The sequence below is a fragment of the Aphis gossypii genome, chromosome X (assembly GCF_020184175.1).
Source record: "Aphis gossypii isolate Hap1 chromosome X, ASM2018417v2, whole genome shotgun sequence".
Lineage (NCBI taxonomy): Eukaryota > Metazoa > Arthropoda > Insecta > Hemiptera > Aphididae > Aphis > Aphis gossypii.
The window spans coordinates 26,148,004-26,167,376 of NC_065533.1; the positions used below are offsets into that span (position 1 = coordinate 26,148,004).

General features: G+C 24.6%; 2 protein-coding genes across 2 annotated transcripts in view; one reads left to right on the plus strand and one right to left on the minus strand.

Moving 5' to 3' along the window:
• The window catches only part of LOC114124104 (ELAV-like protein 3), a 39,362-nt gene extending 33,596 nt beyond the window's left edge, over positions 1–5,766 (minus strand). Inside the window, exon 1 of the mRNA XM_050207764.1 lies at positions 5,487–5,766. The gene's annotated coding sequence lies outside the window, so the exon portion shown is untranslated. The remainder of the gene's footprint in view (positions 1–5,486) is intronic.
• Positions 5,767–17,526: 11,760 nt separating this feature from the next.
• LOC126552802 (uncharacterized) lies at positions 17,527–18,812 on the plus strand. Its single transcript, XM_050207750.1, has 3 exons — positions 17,527–17,719; positions 18,131–18,250; positions 18,316–18,812. The coding sequence occupies exons 1-3, from the start codon at positions 17,555–17,557 to the stop codon at positions 18,361–18,363; spliced, it is 333 nt and encodes a 110-aa protein (XP_050063707.1). The 5' UTR covers positions 17,527–17,554; the 3' UTR covers positions 18,364–18,812.
• The last annotated feature ends 561 nt before the right edge of the window (positions 18,813–19,373 follow it).

Here is a 19,373-nt window from a genome sequence, read left to right on the forward strand (position 1 = left end):
GAAATTGTAAAAAGATTGTTATGTCCTGGTTACAAAATGTTAAATACGATTCAAAGATAAATGTTTGAGGATTATCTGTCTGGACATTTGAATTTTGTGATAAATTATTTCCTTTTAAATTTAAAACGCGCATTGCGTATCATTCCATTCTCGTACAAATTCTTTTTCATAAGAAAACTGATATTTATTACATTAACAAATGATTAAAAATGATTGAACCTTTCGCGAGCTATACTTGAATACTGTAATCACTAATAATATATGTATAATTTACATATAAATTATATACTATACAGGTGTCAGGTAATCTATCCAATCTATGTATAATTAAATATCTATAATAAGTTATTTTAGAGAACAGTTAACACATTATACCAAACGTGATGTATAACTAAGTGGCCAAGTGTGTAATAATCAATTCACTTTATATTATTATGTTCCTATTATGTCCTGTATATATTTATACAATAAAATGTCCATAAATTATGTTCAATAATAAATAAATTTATATGTTTAAACACTATAAATTATAAGTAAATAAATATTTCACAGAAACGTAGTATTCCGATAACGTTAATAAAGCACTGTCACTATAGAATATGATGAGTGTAAATTATGGAAATTAATTTATTTTATTGTATTTTGTATAGTTTGAAATTATATAACAGATTATAAACATATATATTAAATTTTTAAAAATTGTGTAATATTAAATAGAATTAAGAATATCTATATACAAAACAACAAATACATATCGAAGATAAATAAGGACCTCAGTTCGGTTTTAACTGTTGAATTTCGCTTGGATCGTATTGATTTATTTTATTTTTAATGTATCTACTTATATATAATAAGGTACCTATAAAACCTCTCAAACTCGGGTATAGAATTTAAGTAAATTAGAAGCTTACAATTTGACTCCTCACATTTTCTTACCACTTGCTTCTCCAATATAATTTTAAATGCTGCCTACATCGAATACGAGTATTGTACTTCTTTATTATTACTGATGCACGATCTTTCAGTTGGAACTGTTTTAATACGTCTAGTCAAAAACAAACATTTATTTATGTACCTACCCAACTATTTTGTGAAGTTTGTATTTTGTGTGTAAATATTAAACTATATCACATTTATAAATTTAATTTAAATATCAAAATTAATTGTAATAAATATATGTATATATGCGTAGGTAGGTATATCAACAAATTAATTTAAATTTATAAAGAATAAAGATTTGTTTCAAAATTATCAGAGAATTATTTTACTATTTAATTGTGTAATTATGTCTTTCTTTATTATCCAAATTTATAAACATAAATCTAGCTTAATTTATTTTAAAATAATAAAAATTAATAAGTACCATCTGGCACCTACCTACTAAATATTAATTAAAGTAGGATTTATAATTTAATAAAACATGTACGTAGGTAAGTATAATAGGTAAGTATACCTAAACATCGAATTCATTAATTATACTAGTCTTGTAATATATACGCCATTATGTCAGATTACAATATTTATTAAAAATATAACTAATTTGTAGACGGGTACTAATATTAATTATAGAATAGCGATAACTCATTGTATGTGACAGGAGTAAATGTCACAATACAAATCCTATATCCTAAATAGTTACCTACTTACACACTTAGTATTTATACGAGTTATACCTACTAGTAATTATTTCATGCATAAAAAATTTAACATTTCAATTAAATGTGTAGGTACCAATTTCAGCAATATAGCAGCATATCAAAACTATTTAAAATATTCATACATAAGGTACACATTACGAACTTAAAAAGATTTTAAATATATTACATAATTTATATATTATAAACATTTAATAGAATATTACTACATTACTATATTAGGATATATTATATTATAGGGATTTAAAAAACTGCTTTTAATTAAAACCAAGAGTCTTCGATTTCAATTTTTTAAATCTACTTTAAGGTAAACATTTAACATTTACTTAATATTAAAAATTACAGTACCAGTATTTTTATATAACTTTCATATTTTAAATCCTATTTTTTTTTCTGCTACATTAGTTTATTTTGCTTATTTAACTTCTATGACCAAACATCAAAAATGATTTATATCTTTAAAACTTTAAAAAAAGTTGCCTACCTAATGTAAATATGTAATACGAAAATTTATTTAAGATTACTTAGTTCAGTAGGTACGTTAAGTAATGTTTTACGAAAGGGTTTCAACTATATGTTATACTAATAGTAATAAATAGGTATTGAACAAGTATACATGTATTATACAAATAAACATTTCATTGACTCATTGTTTCAAAACTATTCTTATTAGTTATGGTTAGGTAATTTATAAAAGGAAATGGTATAGGCGTGGTCCCAAACTCTCAACAATAAATTGGTACGTATAATAGGTAGGTTCACCAAAAAAAGTACTAAAAATAAAATATAAATTTAGAATACCTAAATCAAAATTGATGTATTCGTATCAATTATTAATTAGTGATTAGTATAAATAAATAATATGAAAATATCTCTTCTATAGACTATAGTGAATTTAATGAGGACAATTTAAATAAATTGTAATTTTCTTTTAATATTTTATATCTTTAAATATAAAATAACTACCTAAAATAATAATCGTAATAATAAATAATTAAATGTAATTTTGGATATAAAGAATGCAGGGGCGGACGCAGGAAAATTTTTTTTTTTTTTTTGGGGGGGGGGGGGTTAAAAAAATTAGAATTTTTTGAAGGTTCATACGTGAGAATAACTACGTTTAAAATTAATCATCCATTTATTTCGGAGGGGGTTTGAACCCCAAAACCCCCCTGCGTCCGCCACTGAAAGAATGGATGATTTTAGGTACATGTACGTAAATTAGTTAACTTAATATGTTAGCTTACTAGTTTAAAATATTAAGTTAAAACGAAAGCCTGCAAGACAAAAGTTCATAATTCATTGATTTGATAACTAATAAATTATAATATCACGTGGTGGTTAATGCTTAGGTACACAGTAACATATGTTGTAGTTATTGACTTCTAAAAAAATGTAAAAGTTCAATTCAAATATTCAATCAAACAATATTATATAGGTAGGTAGTTAAATTATAGAACACAGTGTACTCTCGATAATCCGCGGAATAGAGTGGCAGTCAAGAGGGCGTCTACGGATAAGCGAATTTTCCACGGATAATCCGCGAATAATGATTTTTTTTATTAGTCATATCAACAATTACCAAAAAGTATTAATATTAAACAAGCGTATTGTATTTTAAGTCGTTAACGAGTAATCGGCTATCACAACCCAATTAAACCGATAATGATGTATAATGTAAAGACTAAAGATATATAATATATAGGTGTATAATATATATTGTATACATATATGTATGTAGATGATTCTACATACTGAAATATTTTTCAGTTCAGAAATTCAGGAAATATAAATCTATGTGTTAAAATGTCAATTTAAATATTATATAATAAAATCTCTTTGAAAATAAAAACTGACAAAATTGGTCGGTCCTCTCAGAATTTATTTCGTGTATACAATAATTATTTATCATTAAATTCAAATTTAATTTATCCATCACATTGGCCTACTCAAATATGAGGTACACTTGTCACGTATATTATAATATAGCATAGCGACTTTTTTTGTGTTTTACTAACAATCCTTCCATTAACGAATGAACATTTTTATTATATGATAATGGTTTTTGTGTTAAAATAAAAAATATAAATACCTAAATATACTTAAACGCGCGAATAACTTTTGAAGAGTTGAAAGAGTTGAAAGAACGTGTGGTTATTGCACTATTGCAGTATTATTAATTTTTACGAAATATTAAACTATATACATATAGACATTTTGAAGTATAGGTAGAATAAAAGTAATGAAATATAATATTATGTTTAAATAGAATATTGAATAATGTATGCACAGTATAGATGGACAGTTATTACTTATTAAGGTACATATTATATTAATATTTAGTATATATATATATATATTTGGTAATAATACATAACATAAGTATATTATGGACATATAGTACCCAATACTATACAAACATACAATTTAATCAATTAGTTTGATTGGAATCAAGTAAAAATATATTTTAAAGGTCAGAATATAATATATTAATATAAAAGTACCAAATCAATAATTTATATTAATATGAGTACTTTTATTGACTATTACCTAATACCTATTTACTGATATATGATAAACGAACGGAATAATGGAGTTTAACTGTAAAATAAATATTTCATAATATCGTGAATACAAATAGGTACAAATACTAAATTAATTGAGTAGATAAAATATACGATATTGGTGCCTATATATTATAAAAGATAGTGTTTATGAACTGTATTTGCATCGGAAAAAAACGAATAATTAAACATTTACATATAAAGCATTTGAATTTAAAAATTCAAATATGTGAATAATACTATTGTATATAATAATAATTTATAATAAGATTATAAGACTAGAAGATATCTATCAAAAATTATAGAAACTATACTATATATAGAACTATGGTAAGTATAGCCGTTTAGGTTAGCGAAATTTTTTTTTTATTATTATGCATACTAGCATACTACCTACATCTTATTATCTTAATAAAGAAAAATCAAAGAACATTGAATAGGTTGTAGCTTTATACTACTATTATTTATACAAAATTGTAAAATTATCATTTAATGTAATTAACTTATGCTAATAGTAATTAGCCGGTATAGTTATACAATATGTATTATATAAGTAGTATATATATGCTAAGTAGAATTCTATTCAGACATACAATTTGATTAGCGAATTTTTAGAGTCAGAAACTATAAGTTCAAAAATAAAAATGTAATTTTTAAATTGTTAATACAATTTAATGTTGTTACACTACTGGTTTAGAAACTATGATTTCAAATTTTTAGTGGTTATTTACAATTTGAACATAAGAAAGCACTACACAGTGATGTATTAAACAGCTAAATTATAATTTAGGTTTCGATCTATTTGTCTTACAAAATGAACAGTTTTTACATACGACTAAATAGACTGACAACCTGTAATATGTATATATGTAAACATAAATAATATAATATAATCAGTAACCATGTCTATTTTGTTTTATAGGTATGATACAGATTCTGTATAGAAACTATCGAATTCGAAACTAAAATAAAAAGGTAAAAAAAATATTCTCTTGAATCTCAATATGATACCAACATATGCATAGTTATATATATATAAATGTATAGCCTACAAGAGCAGGTACCTAATTATATACACATAAAATCATTATGTAGTATTCTAAAAAAAGTCGTATGTCACGTCTACAGTGCAATAATAATAATCAAATAATAACGAAGTGTTTCAATATAACAATAATAAAATAATAATAGTACAATACAAATATACGAATAACGTATACTTGCAAAGTTAAATGGTATTATATAAATAAAATAAAACAATACGTACCTATATATATATATACGGAACTTAACGTGTACACATACAGATATGTGTGTGTGTGTGTGTGTATGTTTAATGTATATATATTATATATGAATTTATATATATATATACGTATAGTATATATTAAATTGTAGGTGGACAGATAGAAAAAAAAATACACGAATAAAAATTAAATCAACAAAAGCGGCCAAAAAAAAAAAAAAAAAATTATAAAAAATTATAAAATAAAAAATCCGTGCTTAAAACTAAGTATGTTCTAAAACAAAACACAAGTTGCAGTCAGAAAGTATGGGAACTAAATGGCAATAGTGCTCAGCGGCCATGGTTCACGGCATATCGATTGCCGCCGGACCGTATACACTCACCACCACTGACACCGCCTACATATACACCACCACCACCCCCTTCACCAGTCACGCCATCGAAACGAACACCCCCACCTAAATCACCGTCGCCGCCACCCCCGAAAGTACATGGTGCTGCTCCTCTTCGGACGGGCGGTAGAGGGTGTCGACGTTACTCGCTCAAATGCTGTATACCTATATATGATTGTATGCGGGTTGAATGAAAGTTTTGGGCTTTTAATGGACACGTCCGATCGTTCAATCATACCAGACACGTCATGGTGTATGAAATATTGCCCGCGTTATTTATTTCCGCTATATAGGTCCGCAGGAAAATGATCGCTCGGCGCTTTCAAAGGCGAACGACCGCGGTCCCGCGAAATGCCGCGGCGTACGAATACAGTAATCAATTCAGTGCCATCTCAAACGGCGCTGTGCAGTTCTAACGCGAATGAGTGGCACAATAATGCAAATATGCTTCCCGATTCGCTTTGAAATACGTATGAATATGTACTATGTACAGGCACCTACAACAACACCACCCTGATACGCTATACCCGCAGCCGCAGAGTTGTTTCATCGTATATAGGCTTTATAATAATTATAGGTATACATAACATAAAAGAAATAATTTCCGTTATTCCCATGCTTATCTAATAAAATAATAATACAATAATATAGGTAACATATTACAACAATAATGATGATCGTGTTAACAATGATACCTATAAATATTGCTTCCGGAATAATATGTATGACGAACACCATCATATACTAACCTATGTGTAGGTATTTGTGTCAAAACATTGATGCATATTTTGCTTGAAACCGGCATACTGACCATTTATTTACATATCAGATATAAATGTATTGGATTTGATTAAATGGTTGTGTGGTTATTTAATAAACAACGATCTACATTTTGCAATTGACCGTAATCAAAAAGACGTGTAGATGAAAGTGTGAAACATTAACACGCGTAGGTCGCATGTTAACATCGAGTTCAAAATTAATCATGAGTAAAGCGTGATATACCTACTTCAAAAGCAGGACGTTTACAAACATTTAATATCTTATATTGACTAACGCATACCTATAATAATTAAAAATCTTAGTATAGGTATAAGTTCCTACTTTGAATTATATAAGTAACATTTATACAAAAATATTATACCGCATTCATTTATATTAAATAGTAATTATTGGTATTATTATGTATATATAAAGGTAAACTTATCGATGTATTAAATGATAAATTAATGGTTAATACAATAGATATGGAAATTAAATTAATGGTATTTTATAATAATTGTTCACCTTTTTATTTAAACAGTCAGCTGAGTAAACATAGCGTAAAAACACTTCTAGCCACCTAGGTACCCTTGAATGCATTAATAGAGGATTATAAAAAAAAAAAAAATGGTTTAAGCATTATACTTTATTGATTTGTAAGACATTATAACTGTTGCATTTTCTTGTTGATACTGCTTTCCGTAGGTATACATTACACCAATATTCACGTTACCTCTTTGATTTCGCCTTCAAAAGTATTTCAAATAAGTTTATAAGTGAGTTATGATAACTCTAATTACAAAGTACCTCTAGCTATCTCATACATATTATACGTGTTGAAATTCAATTTGTAGGTATATATATATTACAATGATCTAATATTATAACATAGCAAAATTGTTACAAAAATCGTAATTCTTATTATGCTATTAATTAATTGGTAGGTATATCGTTTTGTATGTTTATTCTATTAGTTCAAAATTAATACATTTTTATTTGAACTATTCCGAAAACTTTAATTTATTTATGCTAAAATTTTTCCAGTAAGACTTTTTTAAAAGTCTATGATTTGTAAAATTGGATTAATCAAGGTGTTTAAAAAAGTGTAAAAGCACTAAAAGCAGCTTCTTAATTAAAATTTAGCCACGTACGTAAATAATAATATCTGATATTATTATTTATTTTTATACATATACGTATGCTAAAATCGATGTTATAATAGTATTTGCAAGATAAAAAAAAAAAAATATTTCAATATTCACGTAGGGGCCAGTAGACTAACTTAAGTAACTTAACTATTTAAAAGTTCTATAATTTAAATAAATACCTATTTCTAAAATTTATGATAACTTGTAACTATATACAGTTAGTTTTTGTAATAGTCAATAGGTATACTTAACTATACACACTATGGTAAAATCTTGAATAGTTCAAAATAAATGTGTTATGTGTTAATAATAAAAATAAATAAAGAAAAAAATGTTTAATGGAATAATAATTATCATTAATATATTCATCTATACATTATTCTTTTTTTTTAAATTACTAATGACTCTTGTAAGTGTTGAAAGTTATCAGTTAACATTTTGATAAATATAAAAAATTATTAATAGGTAATTTTTTTTTTATTCTGATATAGATCTTTAAGTTTCCAATACTGTAGTATGTAATATAAAATAATAATAATTAGTGCCATTTTAAAAGCAGATTTAGTATTTTACATTATTTATTATTTTACATATATATATTTTTACATTATTATAAATAATAATTAAATAAACATTAAAAACAATCAAATGTTAATAATAAGTTGAATGTACTGTAATAAATGATCAATAATTTAAAATTATATACCTATATATATAATATATTATGTTATATTATATTGTGTACGAGCGCCTGTACGGCTATACTAATATAAATAAGAATTAGCTGTTCTCGATCACTTCACCATGGCCTTTACAAAATTTATCCGTGTTGAATTTGATTTTCTAATGCTAACATTTTGAGTAACACATGTGGATAAACAATATTATTAGTATTCTGATTTGATGTATAAATGATATTTCTAACACATTAACTTTACATAATATATTCACTTAAATACGCTAATTTTTAATAACAATTAATAATTGTGTTTTGCATCTGTGTTACCAAGGTAACACACATAAATCAACAACAGCAAAAAAATGTATTTATTATAAATTTAATTACCCGATGTTGCCCGTGAAAAAAAACACGAGTGCCTTTTTTATGATTCAATATAATAGTACCTATGCTATATTATGGTCAATATGAAAGCAAAACCTTTTTCACTTGTCTGCGAAACGGTTAAAGTATTTCAGTAATTTTTTTCTCTGTTAAAACATGAAATTATTAAAAAGAAAATTACATTTATCGAGACCTATGTATTGAACGGAACGTTAAATGTATGGTTTTAACAAAATACAAAATACGTATCTAAAATTTATCCAATTATAATAAATATTTTACTCTCAATAGCCAATTGTTACTATCCTATATAAACCAAATAATAATCGTTTTTCATGAGCCAATAAGTCCCTAAAGTCTGTTTTTAAAATGGAAATCTTGCAAAATCTTTTCTTAGTTGACATTTTACCTAAAATTACTTATACCTACCTGTCAAATTTTAGTTTCATTGGTCAAGTGATTTTCAAGTTTTCGCGTTTAGTTACTAAAGCCAGTGTGTGAATGTCCTTTCGCTTTTATGTATGTATAGATAATATTATATATTATTAAACAGTATTTGATATAATCAAAAATACCGGCTTTAAAGTGATAATATAAATGTTTATTTTTAACAAAAGAAGAATAGGGAGAATAAGTTCTTGATTGTTTGCCCGTATTGTCAGAGGTGAATCTGATGCTGTGAAAGTGGCTATAGAAATAAATGTAGATGGAAGAGAAGACAGAGAATGAAAGATCGAAAAGAGATAGATAAACAGAAAATAAATGATATAAAAGTAGTTGATTTAAGTCAATATGAAATGAGGAACAGAGTCCTATCATGGAGGTGTATGACAATAAGGGTAGACGATCGTATATAGTTGTAACTTTGTAAGCGTAGGGTGGAAACAAAGACGATGAAGATTCTTATCTTTAACAACAGTGGCCACTACTATAAGTGTATACCTATTTGAATCTATAATTGAATTCAAATAATATATTTCAAAAAAAAACTTTTATTGTGGATATGTTACCTAAGTGTATACCTTCAACCACGATACAATAGTCAATAAATGCATACCTTCGACCATGATACAATAGTCAATAAATGCATAAGAATAAAAATAAAAAAGATTAGTTTAGGTAGGTATAGACGTACAGACGTACAGTATAATATAATAAGTTGTATAAATTAAAACAACAAAAAAGCCAGACATGACATAGAAGCCGGGTGTTGTGATCTCGTCACGCTCCGCTTACCGTAGTTCATGATATTATAATGATCTGTTATATTTTTATTAATTTGAATGAAATAACCACATTCAAAAAAACTATTTCGAGTGAGATTTTAATATTTTTCAAACTTAATAGGCAATAAAAATAATAAACTATTAAATGCGTTTAAAATAAATTGAATAAAGTATACCTATTTTATACTGTGAATATTTAAACATAATATTTTATTAAAATATCTAATCAAATTTATGACGTATTCAAAGCTATTACCTACAATTTTTAAATGATACTAATATTATGTGTCTATACAAGACACAGATAGTCATTAAGTAAAATATCCTCTAAAAGTTTGGAATCCACATTTAAAAGACCTATCAAAAAAGGATTGATTTTAAACGTTTAAATAATGTTTATTTGTACTTTGTATAAAATTAGTAAAAATGATAAAAAAAAGAACAGAATAAAATAAAAATTTCGCTAAATCTAAAAAAATAATTAATTTTAAACAAATTTCTAGAGTTTATAAATAATAATGTTAACAGAAATCCATAATATCATATTATGTATCATGTACTCATGTGGTAATTAAAAACTATAATTTTGTATAATCACAAAAAGTTCCAATTATACAACAGTATTTGCATAAAATATTAATAGATATGTAGGAAGGACCACTGCACGCACCCACCTTTGCAAACGTTGATGATTAAAACAATAAAACTATATTGTACCTAATTATCTAAGTTATCTAAATAAGTATTATTGTTATTACTTAATATATATTATTAGTTATTTATTAGTATACTTATAATATATACAAATATACAATTATACAAATATAACTGCAGTCAAACTTAAAAATGAATTATACTTAGATCCTTTTATAGAACCAATATAATTAGGATACTTAATAATTATTACTTTTTATTACTTATAACTTATAAGTATAATGGTTTAGAAAAGTTATAAATAATTAAAAGTGTTGAAGATTCATTGAATTAATAAAAATGATTATATCATAAAAGTAATTTAATGTGATTTATCTTCAATTTGTTTTAATAACACCAACAATTATAGATTGGGTATTAACCTAACAAATATGCCACCTGAAGGAAGATTTTAAAATTCCACCCTTTATTAACCTTGTACCCATCATAAAAAATAAATATATATTAAAAATAAAACCATTAAAATTCTTATGATATTAGTTTAAAAAAAATGTAAGACATTGGATATAATAAAAATTATTGCATATATTATTACTTAGCATAGCATCGGCATTATTTGCCGATCCACCTTTTATACAAAATAAACAATAAAGGAAAAATGTTTGAAATCGTAATTTCAAAAATTATAAATTTGGTTTTTTAAACTAGTTTAAAAAGCTTAGTATATAATTAATATGATGTAAGAATCGAGACTTTATATTTTTCATTGTTGTTTAAATATACGATTACCAATTTATACAATTTTATTATTTTGTTTTAATTATAAACGTATTACTTACCTACTATTTAGTGTTAGTTTTTATTTTTTGTAGAAAGTTTGAATTTTAGGTGTCTTAAAATAATTAGTTAATTTTTTTCTTCGTCTTTTTTACGAAAATCAGCACCACTTAACTTTATACGTTTTCCACTCACATTGATTGAAAAAGAACGCTATAAAAAAATATTATGCTCTTTTAACTTTTAATCAATCGTATTTGACGATACTAAAATTACGAGACGATACAGCTATATAGGTATAATAAAAAACTTAATTGCTTGGCGGTATTTGGTGGTAGTGTACAAACAAATCATTTAATACTATTAATATAAAATTTAATAATCCGATGTTGTAAACACAGCTAAACAGGGTTAGGGGATACAACAAACACAATTATTATGTATCAGTGTGTGTACAATTGTAAACATAATATTGACTTATTAAATATTTGAATACAATTTATACTTGAAAATAGAAGTGTCGGTCCGAGTGCTATATAATGTTACGGTCTTTGAGGTCTTTCAATAACACGTTAAACATTGACTGACGTAATAACTCTGCGGTAGACGGTATAATATTATATTACTATTATTATTTATTATGTAAGTACATCTTTCAATAATTAATCATTTTAACTAAGAATTTTAAAACATTAGAATTCTTCATTACTTCTATTTTCTTCATCAATATGTTATAGGTAATTAGTAAGTACCCATAAATTATAATATTTTAAATCAATGTAGGTAAAGGTATCTGCTTTTACTTTTAAGTTGATATATAAAATCCGGCGATTGTAAACTACGCTCAAAATACTGGTAAATATAAAATCACATATGTAAACAACGACGCCCGAGTTTTTTTCAAGTGTAAAAAGGTGACGTGTAAACTGTGCCCGGTTAAAATTTTAAAAACCAATAGCTATATTTTTGCAAATTATCTTTATACTTAATTCGTTACAGCCATAAATGATATAATATGAATAATTAAAATTGAAATAAAATAAAGGAATTAAAAAAATATATAATTTTAAAAAGTAAAATATTTACAAATATTACAAATAATAACATATTTTTGATACATTTATTCATCAATTTTATTGAAGTTTGACCACTATTTATTAATTAAATTTTATAACTTTTTTTGTTTTAGAATCTTGATATTTAAAAGGTTTATTTATACTATTTAGTTTGATATATGTTTCTATTTAAACTTCAATCATAGAAACTTTAATAAGTCAAAAGTTAATAAGTTAATAAATCGGGCGCAGTTTACACATTGAACTATATGATAATATCATCTATTATCATATAGTTCAATGAGTTTACATTACACCTTTTTAATTTTTAACATAGATAAAAATTCAGGCGCAGTTTACATTATACCTTTTTAACAAAAATAATATTTTTGGCGCAGTTTACAAAAAAAAGGTCATTTGAGCGCAGTTTATGTATGCCTATAAAATCATAAGGGAAAACCTTCCTTAAAAAAAAAAAAAGAATTTATAATACAAAAATATCTAGAAAATCTAAATCAAACATAATTAATTTTAATATGTTTACCTATTATAGAAATATTTATCTTAAATACTAAACATCATTAATTTGTAACTTTTATTTTGTGCATTATCTACTTAATATAAAATCATATTCTAATATTCTAATTATGTACATACAATATTTTTACGTTATTATTATTTTTATTACGTATTCAGTTATAAATTAAAATTTGTAGGTAAATATATATTTTATATCAATAATGACTAGCTATACTAAAAGTATAATACCTATAATGGCATTATCACATATTTTGTTATTTTTTTTTTTCAAAAAACATAAAAACTCGAACCTTAATTTATAGTTATTGTAGCAAATCGATGAAATTCGATAAAAATATTTTTAATACATTACAAAATTTCATTTATTTTACTTTTATACACAACTAAAATATCTACCTATAAATACATAACGCCATCTTGCGACGAGTGAGTGTAAAATATACATGCTGTACGATGTAAATTTTGTTTATTTGAAATTTTATGAACCAATAAATATTAGCTGCTAAACTATAAAATAAAATGTTTGATTTAATACTTCATTAAAAAAAAAATGCATTCAAGACTAATGTAATAAAAGTATAATTTTTTAAGATATGAAACTACTTCAGTGTGTTTTATCCTGCTATCTCATCATCATTTGAGTTTGTAAGGAATCTGTGATCTTAATATCTTTCAAATATAAAAATCACATTCTTATCAGTAGGTATTTAATGGATATATTTTATTAAAGATAATACCTATACAGCAGAAAACGTTGAAAAAACTCAATGTGTTTTTTTTAATAATCACTTAAGTTTTTGAACTATCATCACGTATATAAACATAAACCTTTTATAATATTTTCCAGGTTTTTTTTTATTATTATTAATATTTCTGTGTATAAAAAACAAGTAATACGTAAAAATTAACTATTTGTGTATTTTATTGAAATATTTTATAAGTAATAAAAATATATATTTTTAGGTATTTTAAAATATTTTTATATTTTATTATTTTACATAATGATTTTAATACGCGGCATTTTTATATTATATTGCATAATATATCCTTAAAATTTTGAAAAATATTATTTTGAATATATTTTAACATGTTAATACGTTTATGGTTTTATACTTATTTTTTTTGTTACATATTAAGTACATTCGTGCATATATTATATACTTTATACATTTATAATATAACATTAGTACATCACCATACACCCTCATAAAGTAACCCCTCTTTGGCAGTACACGTGGTATAAATTATATCATACAGCCATGTAGGTAACAATAGCATTATAGAATATTTTCTGCTAAATAGATCTCAGGCAAAACTCCATTAGCCAATTTTTGAAAGGGCTTTAATGTTTAATAATCCGATAGTCACAAAAAGTTATTAAATTATTAATTATAACTTGCAGTGAAAAACGTATTAAACATTTAATAATTATTATAATTGTATACGTTTATACCAACTTTAACTTTTGAATATGATAGTTTTATATAGGTCTGGAAAACCCACAGACAAGAAAACATTTGATACAAGTGTAATAACGTAAAAATAAGATAAAAAGAAATAAATTAAATTAAAAAGCCAAAGGTATCTAAAACTTGAATAGAGAGACTAAAAATCTGGGGGATTCTTCCCTACATTTATAAGTGCTGAAGAATATAATTTTATATTAAAATAATATCACCTGTCAGATACAAATATTAAATTCACGTTTTTATTTTCCTCATAATCTTCTAGGCTTTCGATGTCATGAATTCGAGAATTTTTTAAAGTACACCGTAAAATAAAACTTGTATATCAACTATATATATAGGTATATTATAATGAATATAAATATTGATGTAAAATATATAAAAATGACAAAAAATAAAAAAGACGACACGGTCGTGTCGACTAAAGTGGCTATCAGCTTTACCAAAGGCTTCAAAAAAACTAGCTTTCTCTTTAGTGGCAGAGACTCTTATTTGGCCATTCATTGTTTCTGGAAGCATATAAGAAAGTGACACGTCTTACACTTTAATGTCACAAATACCGCATAGGCACACACAGAGGGGTACTAGAGGGTGCTAAGGAGTGCTTAGCACCCCCAGGCTTCAAATCAGCACCCCCGGTCTAAATACTGCATTCAAAGCACAATATATTAAGTTGAATTGAATAAGTACCTGAAGATATTCAAATTATAAGTAATATGTCATTTATAATAATATATAAATAAAATATATATATATATATTTATATTATTATATATTGAATTTATGGATTATAATATTTTCGAGAATATGTGACTTATTATAATTTAGATATATGATATATTATCCACATATTAAAGTACTATATAAGTGTAAACAATTTTATTTATTTTTATGACTTTATTTAAATTATTAAACATTAATTTAAATTGTTTTTCAAAGCAATACCTATTTGAATAAATTAAAATATTATTTTAGACTTTAAAAAAGGGATTTTTTAAAACACTTCAAATTTACCATAACATATTTTTTTCAAAGTTAGGAAACACTTGTCAAATTGAGTAGGACATAAGGTGCTAATGTTATTTAAGCACTGTCACTTTATTGACTGATTCAAAATATTATTATTGTATTTAAAAGTAGAAGACTAAACACCTGAATGTTTTGGTAGTAAGAATTTAGATACCTACATAATTATTTTTGGGTCTTATTATATATGGTTGGTAATAATTGAAGTAATACATCTCAGCATTTTTTAAATTGTTTACAATTTTTTTAGTTTTCTTTAAGCATTAATCAGTGACAAGCTTAATATATTTGAAGTATGAATTTAATATTTTTTTTTATTTTTCCAACATACAGTTTATTGGTTTAAAAAATAAAATAAATTATTCCTATATAAAAATTGTTATGTTGTTATGACGATAAATAAAATGTGACTATTCTTGTTTCTTCTTTCAATATTTAAAACCAATCTAATTTTAATACTTACTAATGAACTATTAATTTACTTTATTTTAAAGGTAGCATAGTCATTATAATCATTATAATAAGGAAAAGTTGAAACTTTCAAACAACAACCACCACCACTGCCACCACCACAGCAACAACAGCAGTTAACAATGCCTCTTGGGCAAATTGTGTAACAACTTTAGTAAGCTTGTTATTTTTAAAAATAGTTTAAATTGTATCGTAAATATTTGATACTTAATATGAAGTAACTTACTTATTGATTTAAGTACATATATTATATATTATACAATATTAATCTTGTTTGTATGTACTTTTTTAAATTTAAATATGTCTGTTTTTAATTAGCTTATAATCTAAGTTTTAAAATAAGTTAATGGTCAAATATTAAATGTTTTGGGTTATTGTTTATAATGTCCAGGCGCGTACACAAGGGGGGTTTTAGGGGATCAACCCCCCCCCCCGAAATTTCAGGAAATAAGTTTTATTATTTATAACCTTAGGTTAGATTATATAAGAATAAAAATTTAAAACCAAAACCCCCCCCCAAAATATTTTTTTGTGTACGCGCCTGATAATGTCGGTATTTTGTAAAAAAAAAAATTATCGATATTTATAAAAAACAAATATTTCAAATGCCTATAATGCTATAAATATCATTGAAAAAGCGAAGTATTTTGGAAATTAAATTATGTAAAGAAAATGTCAATCTAAATAACTGGTGAAATTTTCAAGTATCTACGACTTAGACTTTTTGAATAATAACAAATATTTAAAATCGTTTGAGGATAAATAGTTATCGTTACGCAATTTCGTAAAAATTTAAAATTCAAACGCACTTAAAATTTTTCCTTTAATGATGCTTCGAAATTTCTCTATATAGCCCTAAAGGGATCGTAGATTTTCAAATAGATTCAAACCAAATTAAAATAAAACCTTTAGTGATTACTTACATTCAGATAAACGTAAATTATGTACTACACCTATTAAAAATGAACAGATTAAAATGTAAGTGATATTATTAGTTTCTTTTAAAAATTCTTCAAGCCAGCAATATTAATATTGAAAATATGCTAAAATTATTGCATCGTAATTTAAAAAATAATATTTTTTCAAATAAATATTTACAATTCTACATATTATTGTATTAACTATTAATTGATCATGACTATATAGATCAGAGATGGCAAACCTTTTAAACACTACGTGTCAAAGGTTACTTTTTTTTTCGAGCTTGTCATTTTTGAAAATATTATATATATTATATTAAATAAGTCATATGTTCAAAATATTTTTATCTATTATACATTAAAATTTTAATTTTTCGCGAACCACCTAGGGACCGCCTGCCGTAAATTTATTTTATCATCCGTGATACGCACATAGGCTAAGATTATTGTTTACTCTATGTTATTAATTACTTATTGCAAATAAATATCAAAAATGAATAAATTCACATTGAATATTGAATTTTGAACAGCATTCTTAAATAAATTTATTTATAGGTACTGGTTTTTTTTTTACTACAGAAAATCATATATGACAAAAACAAAGGAAATTAATGCAGTTCTTGAGGGTCTAGATTTTGTGTGTAATGATGATAAAATATATACAGATTGTGCATCACAAATACACTATTATAATATTAATAAACAATATAATACCGGATATGATACAAAAACTTATACTTCACCAAAGTCAAAAGTAAATATATTTTTACTTATTTAATAAAACATTTAAGTGACAAGAAACAACATAATTTCAGATTACATCGCAAGTTTCAAGTTAATTCTGAATAAAATATTTAGATTAGTGATAGAAGAATAGTTATAGGTGTTGAGTACTTTTTAACCAAATTAAAGCAATTTTAATTTGAATAAAAAATTAATAGTATAAGACAACATTAATATTTTAATATTTGAGTTATTTAGTTATGTAGCTTGTTTATGTTAATACTACGTTTATAAGTGTATAGCTTATCTGATTAAATGTTCAAAATAATAAATCATAATGCAATAGTATCTCATCAATATTATTTTATCTATATAATTTATTTTTAAATTTAAACAGATTTTTAACTAACAATAATTTTAAACATTATATATTATATTTTAGACTACAATTCTTCAAATTCCTTCAAAACCTTCTGAATCATATAATCAAAAAGAAAACAGCCAAAAGTCCATATTATCCTCTGAAACCTTTCAACAAAAGAATTACTACCACAAAAATTATGTATGCAATATATTTTAAATTTAAAAATAGTTTTAAAATGTTTTCTTTCTCTGTTGCTTTTTTAGATATATTTAATATTGGAAGAAGAACCGAGAATACCCGTAGATAATTAACTCTTAAAAATAGCAAATTTTAAAACATACTTACCCAAAGTTTTTGAAAACCAGTAATAAATTAGGCCTATGCCTGATGCTATTCCAGTGGCCAGATCTTATCCATTTCATAAAATCTGAATTCATTATTAATAAATTATAAGTATTTAAAGTTTAGCTGCGCGGAGTGGAGTGGTACGGGGTTACCCCGCAAAATGTTTGTCCACTACTCCGCTTGTCTAAACTTTGAATAAGTATAACTTATAAACTACTCACCCTAAATTCGATTTGTATGTATCGAATTACTCAGAAAATTATTCTGCTTTGGAATATGAAATTAAAAATCTATGTTGTCATTCAAAAAAGTAAAAAACTTAAAAAATTATAAGGATAAAAAATATTTAAAAATATAATTTTTTTTATAAAAATGTTGTTTTTTAACAATTTGAAACTATGTAAAAAAATATTTTCAAAAACATGAATACTTTTGGAAATAATGAGTGTTGTTTGATAAAAAAATCACCCTGTATATATATATATATCTTCCATGCGTAGAAAATAATTAAGAAATTCAGAATTTTTGTTATTTTTTTTCATACATGTGAAGTACATAATACCTACTAACTATTATTTTGAATTATGGCCTGATGCTTGGCGTGAAGACAAAGGGCGCTTCTAGCTTTTAGATGTGAATTAAAAATTATACACAATAATTAAGATTAATGGGTTATTACCTAAAAGCATATATGTATTATTATATAAATACAATATATTTAATTTTATAGGTATTATAATATAAGATATCCAAAGGCAACAATGAGAGACGCACATTACTGTTGTAGGTACCTATATTTAACCGGCCTCTTACGCCTACTCTATGGTCGAGGCCGGTTTATTAATACATAAGCCTATTAAACCTATTACCTATACTATTTATACTTAAACGCTAAAAATAGTAAAATGAAAAAATTACTCTTTAGTCATTGATATTATACTTCTTAGGTGTATCTTAATAAAATTAATCAGTCTCT

Excerpts from the sequence above, each read along its gene's own strand:
- LOC126552802 (XM_050207750.1), top strand. The coding sequence starts at position 17,555 with ATGACAAAAACAAAGGAAATTAATGCAGTTCTTGAGGGTCTAGATTTT. Across the intron at positions 17,720-18,130 it reads ATACTTCACCAAAGTCAAAA|ACTACAATTCTTCAAATTCC; the intron begins GTAAATATATTT and ends ATTATATTTTAG. Across the intron at positions 18,251-18,315 it reads ATTACTACCACAAAAATTAT|ATATATTTAATATTGGAAGA; the intron begins GTATGCAATATA and ends TTGCTTTTTTAG.